General features: G+C 45.6%; 1 protein-coding gene across 7 annotated transcripts in view; it reads left to right on the top strand.

Annotated features, from left to right (window-relative positions):
- The first annotated feature begins 551 nt into the window (after positions 1-551).
- The window catches only part of GSPT1 (G1 to S phase transition 1), a 48097-nt gene continuing 36215 nt past the window's right edge, over positions 552-12433 (top strand). For 3 of the 7 annotated variants that reach the window (XM_023231115.3, XM_023231114.3, XM_023231112.3), the window contains exon 1: positions 1233-1849. In XM_023231115.3, coding sequence (XP_023086883.1) covers positions 1483-1849 — 367 coding nt within the window. In that variant the 5' untranslated portion in view covers positions 1233-1482. Of the gene's footprint in view, positions 1165-1232; positions 1850-1982; positions 2223-12433 lie in introns of those variants that run through there. The other 4 variants (XM_023231117.3, XM_023231113.3, XM_023231116.3 and 1 more) reach the window with 4 other exon arrangements.

The raw sequence follows: 12433 nt of genomic DNA, 5'->3' as shown, positions 1-12433 counted from the left end.
TTTACTCTGTAATTTCTAGGCAGATTAGTTGCACCCTGTCTAGACTCCTTTCAGAAAAATACTAACAATATATTTTTCTCTGTCTTGGGCTCCACATGGGTGAATTACAGGACAACTTAACAGGTACTCAGAGCAACATTTTTTCATACTTCATGAAGAGCCTAAATGCGAACTCTAAGTATTTCTCTTTTGCTTTTGCTCTTTTCCCAGGTTTACCTAATTGCAATCTGTAAGTGTAAGATGCAGTCAATGAAAAGTGCTATGGGAATTCTTGAGCAAATCAGACCATTCAAGAGGAAACCACTTCACCTAATGGTGCATAAGGAAGCTGAACTCACCAAATAACCTTGTTAGTTAGGTACAGCTGGATACACCATGGAATATGGCAATCCTCTGTTTAATTTGCAAACGCTTTGGCAGGGAGGAGGAAAGGATGGAAAAATTTGGGTGAAGGCTTTATATGACTAGTCAAACAAACAGTGAGTCATTGAAAGTTTCCAGTTAACGATCCCTTCTGCCTGGGCAGAGCCTGGGCCCCAGCGATTTATGAGCCACACTGCAGTTTTAAGCTGGAACATCTCACAGTTTTATTGTCTCTTCCACCAAATGATTACATAAAATGAAATCAGCTTTGAAATCGGCACCGGCTTTGAAATGTAGGGCAAAATCTGGCTGGGGGTAGGGAGAAAGAAGGTGGAGAGAGAACAAGGTAGGGAGACTGTGAGGCAGAGAAGGCAGGAAAGGTGGTGAAAAGAGAGTACAGGAATTTTCGGGAGCTGAGTGTATTTTTCTTCCCCACGTAATAGATGCTGTCCGTTTTCCCGCACCCTGTGTCCAACAGGCCAGAGTGGACCCCTCCTATGGGCTAAAAGACTCTCGGTCTTCCGCCCAGCCCAGAGCTGCACCAACCAGGGCCTGCCCCTGCCCCCCACCCGGTGACAGGTGGGGCAGCCGAGCGGCCACAAGACCTCCGCCTCCCCGCGTTGCCTGCCGGGAGCCGGAGCCGCTTCCGGTTGCGCCCAGTCCCTGAACTCCGACTCCCGTCGGCCCCCGGGAAAACCGCAGCGGGGTCGCGCGGGCGCTGCCGGAACTTGTAGTTCTGCCTCCTGCCGTGCTAAATAGCCGGAAACGGGGGCGGCCAAACAGAGAACTACCGAGGCGAAGGTACGGGTGGTGGCGAGGGGTCAATCCGCGCCGGGCGTGGGGTTGGCGGTGAGGCAGTCGGAGGTGGTTAGGTGGGAGGAGATCCGCTCGCAGACACGAGGAGGAGGGTTGAGCCGCCGCCGCCGCCTCTGTCGTCGTCGCGAGTGTGGAGTCGGGACTGGAGCTGCTGCCGCGGCGACGCCGGGGATCTTTGTCGCTAGCTCCCGGCCCTTCTGCCCCGCCGCCTTCCCTTGGTCAGCGCGGCCCACTCCTCCCCGGCCGGGCGCCCCTGCCTCCATTTCCCGCTCTCTGTCCACCACACACACGGCCCCCCCGATCATGGATCCGGGCAGTGGCGGCGGTGGCGGCGGCGGCGGCGGTGGCGGCGGCGGCGGCGGTGGTGGGGGCAGCAGCGGCAGCAGCAGCAGCGACTCGGCGCCCGACTGCTGGGACCAGGCGGACATGGAAGCCCCCGGGCCAGGCCCGTGCGGCGGCGGCTCCCTGGCGGCGGCGGCCGAGGCCCAGCGGGAGAACCTCAGCGCGGCCTTCAGCCGGCAACTCAACGTCAACGCCAAGCCCTTCGTGCCGAACGTCCACGCCGCCGAGTTCGTGCCGTCCTTCCTGCGGGGCCCAGCAGCGCCGCCACCCCCAGCTGGCGGCGCCGCCACCAACCACGGAGCCGGCAGCGGCGCGGGAGGCCCTGCGGGTAAAGGCCCGGGACGCGGGGCAGCACGGGGGAGGCGGGAGGAAGCCAGGCAGGGCACCGGAGCCCACATGGCGTAGGGGTGCGGCCCTGGGGCCCGCCGGGCACGTGGGGCGCTGACCGTGGCGCCGTCCGCCTAGGTGGGGCGCCCCGATCCCGGGAGCCGGCCTGCGAGGGGCGGCTGGCGGCGGTGGCCGGGCGGGGAGCGGACAGCGGGCAGTGCGCCCAAAGACCCGGACCCGAGTGCCGCCCTTCCGCGCCCCTGCCCTGCTCTGGAGTCCGCAGTTACCCGCTTGAGATGTGAACCGTATGGGACGGAGTGGGGGCCGCGGCGGATGACTGCCACGAGGCGCAGGTGGAACCAGGAATCAGTCGGGTGGGCGTTTAGAGATGGGAGGAGTTAGGGAGGACAAATGCCGGAGTTTTCCTTTCACCTTAGGTCCAGCTGAGAGAGCGTCTCCTGCTGCAGTTTCTACTGTTGAAACTGTAATTATGTTTTAAATTATCCATGGCCCTGAACCGTCCTGAAGGGATCCCAAGATGCACTGCAGCTTTGTGATCGGGCAGAAACTTGGCTATCAATACCAAGATCTGTGATACCTTTAGCATTGTGTAGGCTTCTAAAGTTTACAAAGTGCAGCAAAGTTAGGATTCCTCACTTACTGTGTGATAGGAGACTATATTGATTTGTGTCTTTTTTAAGTGAGGCTTACACTTTTCTCCTTTGTCAGCGACACGTTTAGAGAATTTTCATTGCTGTAAAATCGTTGACCTTATTCCGGTTGCTTGGAATAATTCACTGTGTTCGTGTGTCAGTAATTCAGTCTATTTCTTCAGACACTTGAGCATTTGTTATAATTTAATAGTTGTCACGTGTCTTTCTGACTGTAGCTAGTAGACATACATTGTGTGATTTCGAGTTAACTTTGGTTTTTAAACATCTTCCAGTACTTACGGGTTGCTTAAGTGGTAGGTAGCCTGCTTGCAGGTGCTGACGTTGTAGGAATATCAAATGAGTGAACTTAAGTATTCTCTTCCTAATGGTGCTTATTTTAGGAACTGTCAGTGTTTCCTTAAAGAGAAAATGAAAAAGGAAGGAAAAGGCTGAACGTCCTTTCATCATTTAGCCAGGACATTGGTGGGCTGGGTCATGACTTCCAGCACATTTTAAGTGAGAACATATTGTTGATTTCTCTCTTTAAAGTTCTGTATTGTGTTATGAGAAATAAATTTATGTTTTTCATATAAAAAAATTAAGTTCTGTATTGTGGTTCTTAGATAAGTGGACATTATAAAAGTGCTCTAGGAGTTTGGTTTCTACGGAAACTTTTGTCACCGTTTGCTCTTTTGTGGTAAAAGGATAGCGTTTGGAGAAACACTGATGACGTATGTGCGTCAGCACGGTTGATTTGGTGGTTTTATTGACAATGGCATTTCTTTTGTTTGTGTGGGTGGTTGATGTTTTCTTTTGAGGAGATTTGAGGAGATCGAGCACGTTCAGGGTGGTATGGCCATAGACGATGTTTTCCTTTTGAATAAGGAAGCTTAGCTTGTAATTCTTGACTTATATCAAGCCATTTTGACTGCTAACCTAGTTCACTTCTCAGCTCCTAAAACTGCCCATTCCCTACCTTATTTTGCAGATTTTGTTTATCCAGCCATTTTCGTTTTCGGCTCTTCCTCCTTTCTGTGGAGCCACCAGCACCACTCTGACTAGACTCAGGACTCTGACTAGACTCAGGATTCCATTTACAGCCTGTCCAGCCAGTCATCCGGGGATAACCATCCTTGGTCTAAAATAGTCACTGTTGATGCCTGTTGGTGACTAGGTATTACTTTTTATGCAGGCTTTCTCTCTTCCTCATAGTTGCTAATTTGTAGTTACACCTAATTTTTTTCTCTTTAACAATGCTAGAAGTTGGAGATGTGAAAACCTGTAGGGAAGTAGCTGTCAGTAAGAAAATCCCTACATCATGGTCAGCTTTCTTGTTTTTAATCAGAAAACTATTTTGGTGTTACTGACTTTACCAACTGCTTCTACCAAGATGCCAGTTAATGTTTTTAAAAAATTATCCTACGTAGGATGTCTATTTGGAAAAGAACTGATTTTCTAAATTGAGGTCCAGAGTTATATTGAGACTGTTGGATTGCATGTTCCAGTCCATAAAAAGCCAGCGTCGGATAACAATCAGTGCTTGTAAAAAGCAGGGGGAAAATTAGGAAATAACACCTGGATTGAAATTTACAAAAGGTGAACCAAAAAGTTTGCAAGGTTTTTGTGATAGTGAGGAAGTGGACAGTAGGGCTAGCAGCACATTTTGTTCTTTAGTTAAGCCATAGCTGAAATTTGTGGTGGGTGTGTTTTTAAACTGCTTGCCAGGAAAGCTGTTGAAGGAGCCTGGAGAGTCAGACCTTGGGATTCAGTGTTGACCTTGGATATCTTTGAAAACTAAAGAATATAGGTTCCTAAGAAATAATTAAGTGGAACCCATTTAAGTGTAATTAAGTGTAATTCATTTAAGCGTAGTTCTCTAGAGCCAAGTAAATTGGCCGAGAGATTCTCCTTAAAAATTGAGGTCCCCAAATGAATGACAATGTAGAAGACAAAGTTTAATGTGTATTAGAACAAGCATTTTCTCTGATAGGATGTATTTAAGTTGTAATTTGCACCTAGTTTTTTTTATTCTTAGGTAAGAAACTGTTTTAGTGATTTTTAGGGTTATTTGGACTTTCTAGAACAGCCAGAGCTTCTAAAGTAATGAAGTGGTGTTCTTTGCATCATCCCACCTTTAATGCCTCTGAAAACTCAATGCCATTAAGAAATAAGCATGGAATTAAACCAGCAGCCCTCAGTACTTACTCAGAGGAGGCACTGTCTCCAAAACTTGGCAGATTGTATTGTGGAACTTGAATTTTAAAGAGAAACATTCTGTTTTGTAGCATTCAGTATTTGCTGAATACCTGATTTATTGGAGGAGGACTTTTTTTTTTTTTTTTTTTTGAGACAGAGTCTTGCTCTGTTGCCCTGGCTGGAGTGCAATGGCAGGATCTCGGCTCACTACAACCTCCTCCTCCCAGGTTCAAGCGATTCTCCTGCCTCAGCCTCCCAAGTAGCTGGGATCACAGGCACCTGCCATCATGCCCAGCTATTTGTCTTTTCTGTGTGTGTTTTTGTAGAGATGAGATTTCACCATATTGGCTAGGCTGGTGTTGAACTCCTGACCTCAGGTGATCTGCCCACCTTGGCCTCCGAAAATGCTGGGATTACAGGTGTGAGCCACTGCGCCCGGCCTTTTTTTTTTTTTTGATTGAGATTTAACTTACACACTGTAAAATTCACCCTTTTCAACTGTACAAGCTGGGCGCATTGGCTCACACCTATAAACCCAACACTCTGGGAGTCTGAGGTGAGAGGGTTGCCTGAGGTCTCTGTAAAACATAGTGAGACTGAGACCCTGTGTCCACAAACAATAAAATACAGCAGGGCGCAGTGGCTCATGCCTGTAATCCCAGCACTTTGGGAGGCCGAGGTGGATGGATCACCTGAGGTCAGGAGTGTGAGACCAGCCTGGCCAAGATGGCAAAACCTGTCTCTACTAAAAATACAAAAATCAGCCAGGCATGGTTGTGCACGCCCATAGTCTCAGCTACTTGGGAGGCTGAGGCAGGAGACTCACTTGAACCTGGGAGGCGGAGGTTGCAGTGAGCTGAGATCACGCCACTGCACTCTAGCTTGGGTGACAGTGAGACTCCATCTCAAAAAAAAAAAGCTGGGTGTGGTGGCATAAGCCTGTAGTCCCAGCTACTTGGGAGGCTGAGGTGGGAGGATCTCTTGAGCCCAGGAGTTGGAGGCTGCAGTGAGCTATGATGGCACCACTGCACTCAGCCTGGGTGACCAAATGAGACACTGTCCAAAGAGAAAAGTGTACAGTTCAGTGGTTTTTAGTTTATTTGTAAGGTTATGCAACCATCACCACTTGGCAGATGCTTTTTAGAATACTCTCAGTTTTAAGCTGGAACATCTCAGAAGTGACCTCTTCAGGGCCACCAGAGTAGAGAGGATCCCAAATCAAAGGAATGGTTGTTTAATCCAGAAAGGCCCTTACGCTTTATTATTATGTTAAATTCTGTCTGTTGAGGTAGATGATAGCTAAAATTCTATATTTGAGAATCTGTTTTTGAGACTGAAGTGCCTGCAAGAACTGTGTTCATATAAAGGCGTTTTTAGGCTTCAATGGGACAGCAGATGTGGTAGAGGCCCCACAGTATCCCTGGAGTATCACAGTAGTAAGTATTACACAGTCTTTCTTTACTTCTCCTGCCATGACTGACCTTTTTGCCTCTTGTTTCATGGTTTTACATGTATGAATGGCTTGAGAGTGAGGATTTAGGGAACAAATGAAGGCATCATCTAGGGATATGCTGTGCCAAGTTGAGCAGTTGTTTAAACTGTTAGAAATTTTGACTGGAATAAACCCTCTTTGAAGCAGGTTTTACATAGTGCTGTTAGTACATATCTTATTGCATTCTTCTGTTCTTTATTTTTTACCTTTTCTGAAGTTGTACTGCGTGAAAAGACAGCAATTTCAGTTTGGACAAGTTAAGGAGGTAACGTAGAGGACAAACTTTAAGCCTTGATTTGCTTGCTTTGGTTTGTTGGGGAAGAAATGTCTGAAAGTTTTCAGGTAGTATTTTCTTTCTGGTTGAAGAGAAAGGAATGAAAAAGAGATTTGATAACCTTCTGGGTTGAGTTAGCAGTATTAGAATGGAATTTTTTCCAGAAATGCGAATTTCTGGTTTTGCTCAGATATATGTACTGGCAACTAATTAACAAACATTTACTAGTCCACTGAATGTAAGGTGCTGTGCTAGGCACTTGAAATAACACCAAGATGAATCAATTGTGGTCCTGAAGGAATCTATAAAGGGATCAGCTGCCCAGTGTACTCTAGTGGAAGACACAGCATGGTAAGTGAGCCCTGCAGCGAGTGTAGAGAGGGTTTTCAAAGCTGAGAACAGCAATCCCTTGTGTGAAACATTGCAGTCTTGTCACTCTAATAAAACTAAAGATTTATTATCTGCTCACTGTTCCTTCTGAATGCCTGTGTGTGTAGTTTTTTTTTCTGGCCTCCTGGGCCAGAGTTGTAGCCAGAGCCTGAACACCAAGGTTGTGTGTATTTTAAAAACTTTTTACTTATTATTTTTTAGAGACAAGATCTTACTTCGCCACCCAAGCTAGAGTACAGTGGTGTGATCATAGCTCATTGTTACTACAAATCCCTGGGCTCAAGTGATCCTTCTGCCTCAGCCTCCTGAGTAGCTAGGACTATAGGCACCTACCACAACGCCTGGCTAAGATTTTGTTTTTGTTTTTTGAGATGGAGTCTCACTCTATCACAGGCTGGAGTGCAGTGGCCCTAATTCGGTTCACGGTAACCTTCGCCTCCCAGGTTCAAGTGATTCTCCTGCCTCAGCTTCCCAAGTAGCTGAGATTACAGGCGCCCGCCACCACATCCAGCTAATTTTTGTATTTTTAGTAGAGGTGGGGTTTCACCACGTTGCCCAGGCTGGTCTCAAACTCCTGACCTCACGTGATCCACCGGTCTCAGCCTCCCAAAGTGCTGGGATTTCAGGTGAGAGCCACTGTGCCTGGCCAAGTTTCATATTTTTAAGTTTTTCAAGAGTGCTGAAGATAGAGCACTAGTTATCTTTTTACAGTACTTGTCTATTTCGCATTAAACAGCAGTGAGTTCAGTTACTATGAGTCTGGCTAGTGTATCTATTGGGGCATGTTTAGAATTTCATCATTCTACCCTTAGTCTTAAAATATCTTCGGGAGGCAAGAATTTGGCTACTAGTTGAGGGGTCTGAGGTACTCAGAACAATCAAGAAAATTGACAGATTTAGCTGTTGATTTGTTTCAAGGCTTAGAAGTTTCTGCCTTGTTTTCAGTAGAGCCGAGGATGTAGATTTATATGGCTCCTTTGTAAATGGCTTTGTTTTAAGGAAACCTAGTTGTTACAGTACTGCAAGTTGAACCAGTTTCCCATCATAATTCTACTTTCAAAGGGAGAAGAACACATTAAGGCTTTCTTGGGCACCTGACCTACCATTGGTGACACTCACTTCCAAACCACATTCCCATTAGGTAATTGTATGTCACTTCACTTGAAAAAAAAAAAAAAAAAAAAAAACTCATTCTGCGGAATGTCACTGGGTAACTTCCTGGTTGAATATTTCTGTGGAATTCCAGTATTTTACCATACTACTTGTCCATTGCCTTTGGGTGGTTCATTTTGGTAGCAGAAAAATGTTTCTGTTATTTTTTGTTTTTGACACGGAGTCTCCCTCTGTTGCCCCAGCTGGAGTGTAGTGATCGTGGCTCATGGCAGCCTCCACCTCCTGGGTTCAAGCGATTCTCCTGCCCTAGTCTCCCGAGTAGCTGGGATTACAGGTGCGCACCACCATGCCCCGCTAATTTTTGTATTTTTAGTAGAGACAGGGTTTCGCCATGTTGGCAAGGCTGGTGTTGAACTACTGATCTCAAGTGAGCCACCCACCTCGGCCTCCCACAGTGCTGGGATTACAGGCATGAGCCACCGCACCCTGCTGTTTCTGTTATTTTTGTACTTTTTTTGAGGCTCTCTGAAATGGTTTTGGTTTGTGTATTTTAAATGTTATTTAAATGGTTTTTTTGTTTTGTTTGTTTGTTTTTGAGATGAATCTCTCTCTGTTGCCCAGGCTGGAGTGCACTGGCGCGATCTTGGCTCACCAAAACCTGGTTCAAGTGATTCTCTTGCCTCAGCCTCCCAAGTAGCTGGGATTACACATGTGCACCACCACGCCTGGCTAATTTTTGTATTTTTAGTAGAGATAGGGCTTTGCCATGCTGACCAGGCTAGTCTCGAACTCCTGACTTCAAGTGAGCCGCCCGCCTCAGCCTCCCAAAGTGCTGGGATTACATGTGTGAGCCACTGTGCCTGGCTTCAAATTGTTTTTGAAGTAGTCAGGATGTAGCTCATAAGACTATCTTTCAGGGTTGTTTGAAAAACAGAATGGAATTTTAGTTACTCTATGCAAAGTCTAATCAGGTTGATAATGTGGTATTCCTTTAGTGTCTGAATAAAGAGGTTCTTGGAGTGTTTGACCCTAGCAGTTGTACAATCTCCTCGTTTTCAGATAAAGGAACTGGAGCCTTAGAAATGCTAAGTAGATGCCTAAGGTTACTCACAGAGTTAATGACCCCGTTGAGTCTAGAATGCAGATTTGCCACCTGCTAGTTTAGTTAGTTTAGTGCTGGATCTGCCACATCATGCTGTTTAATAACCGGGGAGGGAGGGGGTGGGGGGGCGGGGGCGGGGGTGGGGAAGGGCATGCTTAGAGCTGATTACTACAACCAGCATGTGTTTTCTGAGAGTGGCCTTGGCATTTGCCTAATGTTTCATTCTTAAAGGTTTTTGAAATTATTTTGGGGCTTTGAAATGCTTGCTGTAATAAATTTATTGAGCAGTTACCACCACTGCTTAATATCCCCTTCTCAGTTATTTAGTCTTCACAACATTCTCTTGAGGTTTAGGTACTGTTGACCCATTTTACAGATGAGAAAATAAGGGCTCAGTAAAGCTAAATAACTTAGGTCACATCCATGAGAGGAGCGAGGCTTAGAATCTAGGTCATTTCAAAGTTTATTCTAGTAGTGACTGCTAGTGCTTTCCCTGTGATTTTGTATTAAAGTAGACCGAGACTCTCCAGAAACTGGGCCCGTGAGCTTGGACTGTGGCATTTCTCTGTGTTCTGTCTCAGTGGTAGCAGAATGATATTTGTCATAAGTAGGTAATGCTGTGATTTAAAGCAATATTTTGAAATTACTTCTTTTTACATTTTACCAAATGTTGATGTAAAATACTTTAAAACAGCTCTGTTCACCACTGTCTGTACCACTGTGCCTTTTTATTTTTAGAGTGTTAGGTAATTAAGGCAAAACCATCCACATTTTTTATGTGTTCTGCAGACTTTTCTTTCTGGTGTTTGCTTTTACTATTTTTCAGTATTGTCTATGGGAAAAAAAATACCTCATCTTGCAAATTTTTGTCAGAGATGGGGTCATTCTTTGCTGTTGGAGGGATTTTCGTGAAAAAATTTCAAGAAACATTGTCTCATGTGATCTTACCAGATAATTGCCTATTATTAAGACTTGCTGGCTGCTGGATTTATCATCTCAGCCTAATTTTCTTCCTGAGATAAATGAATCTTGCTTTTTTATCGTTACCACCCTGGCATAATCCAATGGAAATGGAATATGAACCACACAGTTAGTTTAAAATTTTCTTTTTTTAATTTTGTTTTTTGAGACAGGGTCTCACGTTGCCCAGGCTGGAGTTTAGTGGCACACTCAGAGCTCACTGTGGCCTCAACCTCCTGGGTTTAAGGGATCCTCCTGCCTCAGCCTCCCAAGTAGCTGAGACTACAACTATATGCCTCTACGCTTGGCTAATTTTTACATTTTTTTTTTTGTAGCGACAAAGCCTCACTGTGTTGCCCCGGCTGGTCTTGAACTCTTGGCCTCAAGCAGTCCTCTTAGCTTGGCCTCCCAAAGTGCTGGGCTTATAGGCGAGAACCACCACACCTGGCCCAACATCTCCTGAGTGTAGTGCTTCCCTAACCCCTTCTGAGAAAGTTGGCACATTTAAAATTGTTTTCAGCTCTCTTGAACCCTAACGGAAATGCAATGAATGTACAGATGGAGGCTAAGGATCCTGGTCAGAAAAGGAAAGTGAGGCCAGGCGCGGTGGTTCATGCTTGAACCCAGGAGGTAGAGGTTGCAGTGAGCTGAGATTGTGCCACTGCACTCCAGCCTGGGCGACAGAGCGAGACTCCATCTCAAAAAGAAAAATGAAAAAGTGAACTGATGTGACTGGAAGGAACCAGTGTGAAAGTCAAAGGAAAACACGCTAATTCAGTAAAAATTGACTGTGTATTTATTCTATACAATACATCATGCCAACTTGTTGAGATTACCGAAGTAGAGAAAAAGTCTCCATGTTTCAGAAATCCATCCACCTACAGTTAATTCTGGAAGTCTATAATCTAGGGAACAAGAGGTAAGATACATGTGTACCTATTATTTATTTATTTATTTATTTTTGAGACAGAGTCTTGTTCTGTCACCCAGGCTGGAGTGCAGTGACTCAATGATCTCAACTCACTGCAACCTCCGCCTCCCCGGTTCAAGCCATTCTCCCACCACAGCCTCCTGAGTAGCTGGGATTACAGGTGTGTGCCACCAGACCTGGCTCATTTTTTAGTAGAGATGGGGTTTCACCATGTTGGCCAGGCTGGTCTCAAATTCCTGACCTCAAGTGATCCGCCCGCCTTGGCCTCCCAAAGTGCTGGGATTACAGGTACAGGTGTGAGCCACTGCACCCAGTCCCCGTGTGTGCCTCTAATTTAAAGAGGTGTCATGTCCAAGAGGAGTGATCATTAGCCCTTCAGGCTGGGGGATGGACAGGGAATGGGACAGAAATGGGGGATTAGGTAGGCAAGTGTGTACTACAATTAAGGAGAATCCTTGAGCTAGAACTGTGTATCCAAAGTGTAATCGAGAACCACATGTGGCTATCTAAATTTATTAAAATTAAATTTAAAATTCACTTCCTTAGTCGTAATAGCCGTGTTTCCAGTGCTTAATAACCACATGTCGCTGGTGACTGTCATGTCACAGCACAGATATAAAACATTTCCATCACTGCAGAAACTTGGACATATTTTTGTCACACATACTTCTCACTTTCATGCAATGTGAGACACTTCTGTGACAGCTCTGAAGTTGTATTTTTCTTTAATTAACACCCCATTTAGCTAACAAAACTACAATTTTACTTAGGATGACTGTGTTTTGTTGTTACTGTTTGATACAGGGTCTTGCTCTGTCGCCCAGGCTGGAGTGCACTGGTGTGATCACTGCTCACTGCAGCCTCCACCTCCCAGGTTCAAGTGATTCTCCTGCCTGGGACTATAGGCTTGTGCTACTATACCCAGTTAATTTTTAAATTTTTGTAAGGATAAAGTCTCCTTGTGTCCCAGGCTGGTCTCAAACTCCTGGCCTCAAGTGATCCTCCTGCCTTGCCTCCCAGAGTGTTGGTTTTACAGGCATGAGCCACTACACCCGGCCTAAAGATGAGTTTTGTGTCTAAAGCAGTATGAATTTAAATTGCTGATTTATGAAATATATGCATCAGGCACTTTTTAAGAATTAGCCAAACATTTATGTTTAAAACATGTAACTTGAATCAAAACGTAGCTTTTTTTTACCTGCCATGATGTCTGTGGCCTTGACTGACGTGTGCTGTGTGGATGTGCTGGCCAAGTAGGATTCTCCATGTTCAAGTCCTTTGATCCATGATCAAAGCTTTAAAAATAATTGTATACCCTTTTTAAAAATTGAAGCTAAATCCACATAACATAAAACTGGCTGGGTGCGGTAGCTCACGCCTGTAATCCCAGCACTTTAGGAGGCCTAGGTGGGCAGATCACAAGATCAGGAGATTGAGACCATCCTGGCCAACATGGTGAAACCCTGTCTCTACT

Source organism: Piliocolobus tephrosceles, chromosome 17 (assembly GCF_002776525.5).
Source record: "Piliocolobus tephrosceles isolate RC106 chromosome 17, ASM277652v3, whole genome shotgun sequence".
NCBI lineage: Eukaryota > Metazoa > Chordata > Mammalia > Primates > Cercopithecidae > Piliocolobus > Piliocolobus tephrosceles.
The sequence above is the reverse complement of the archived record's forward strand: the minus strand, read 5'-3'. Positions and strand labels throughout refer to the sequence as shown.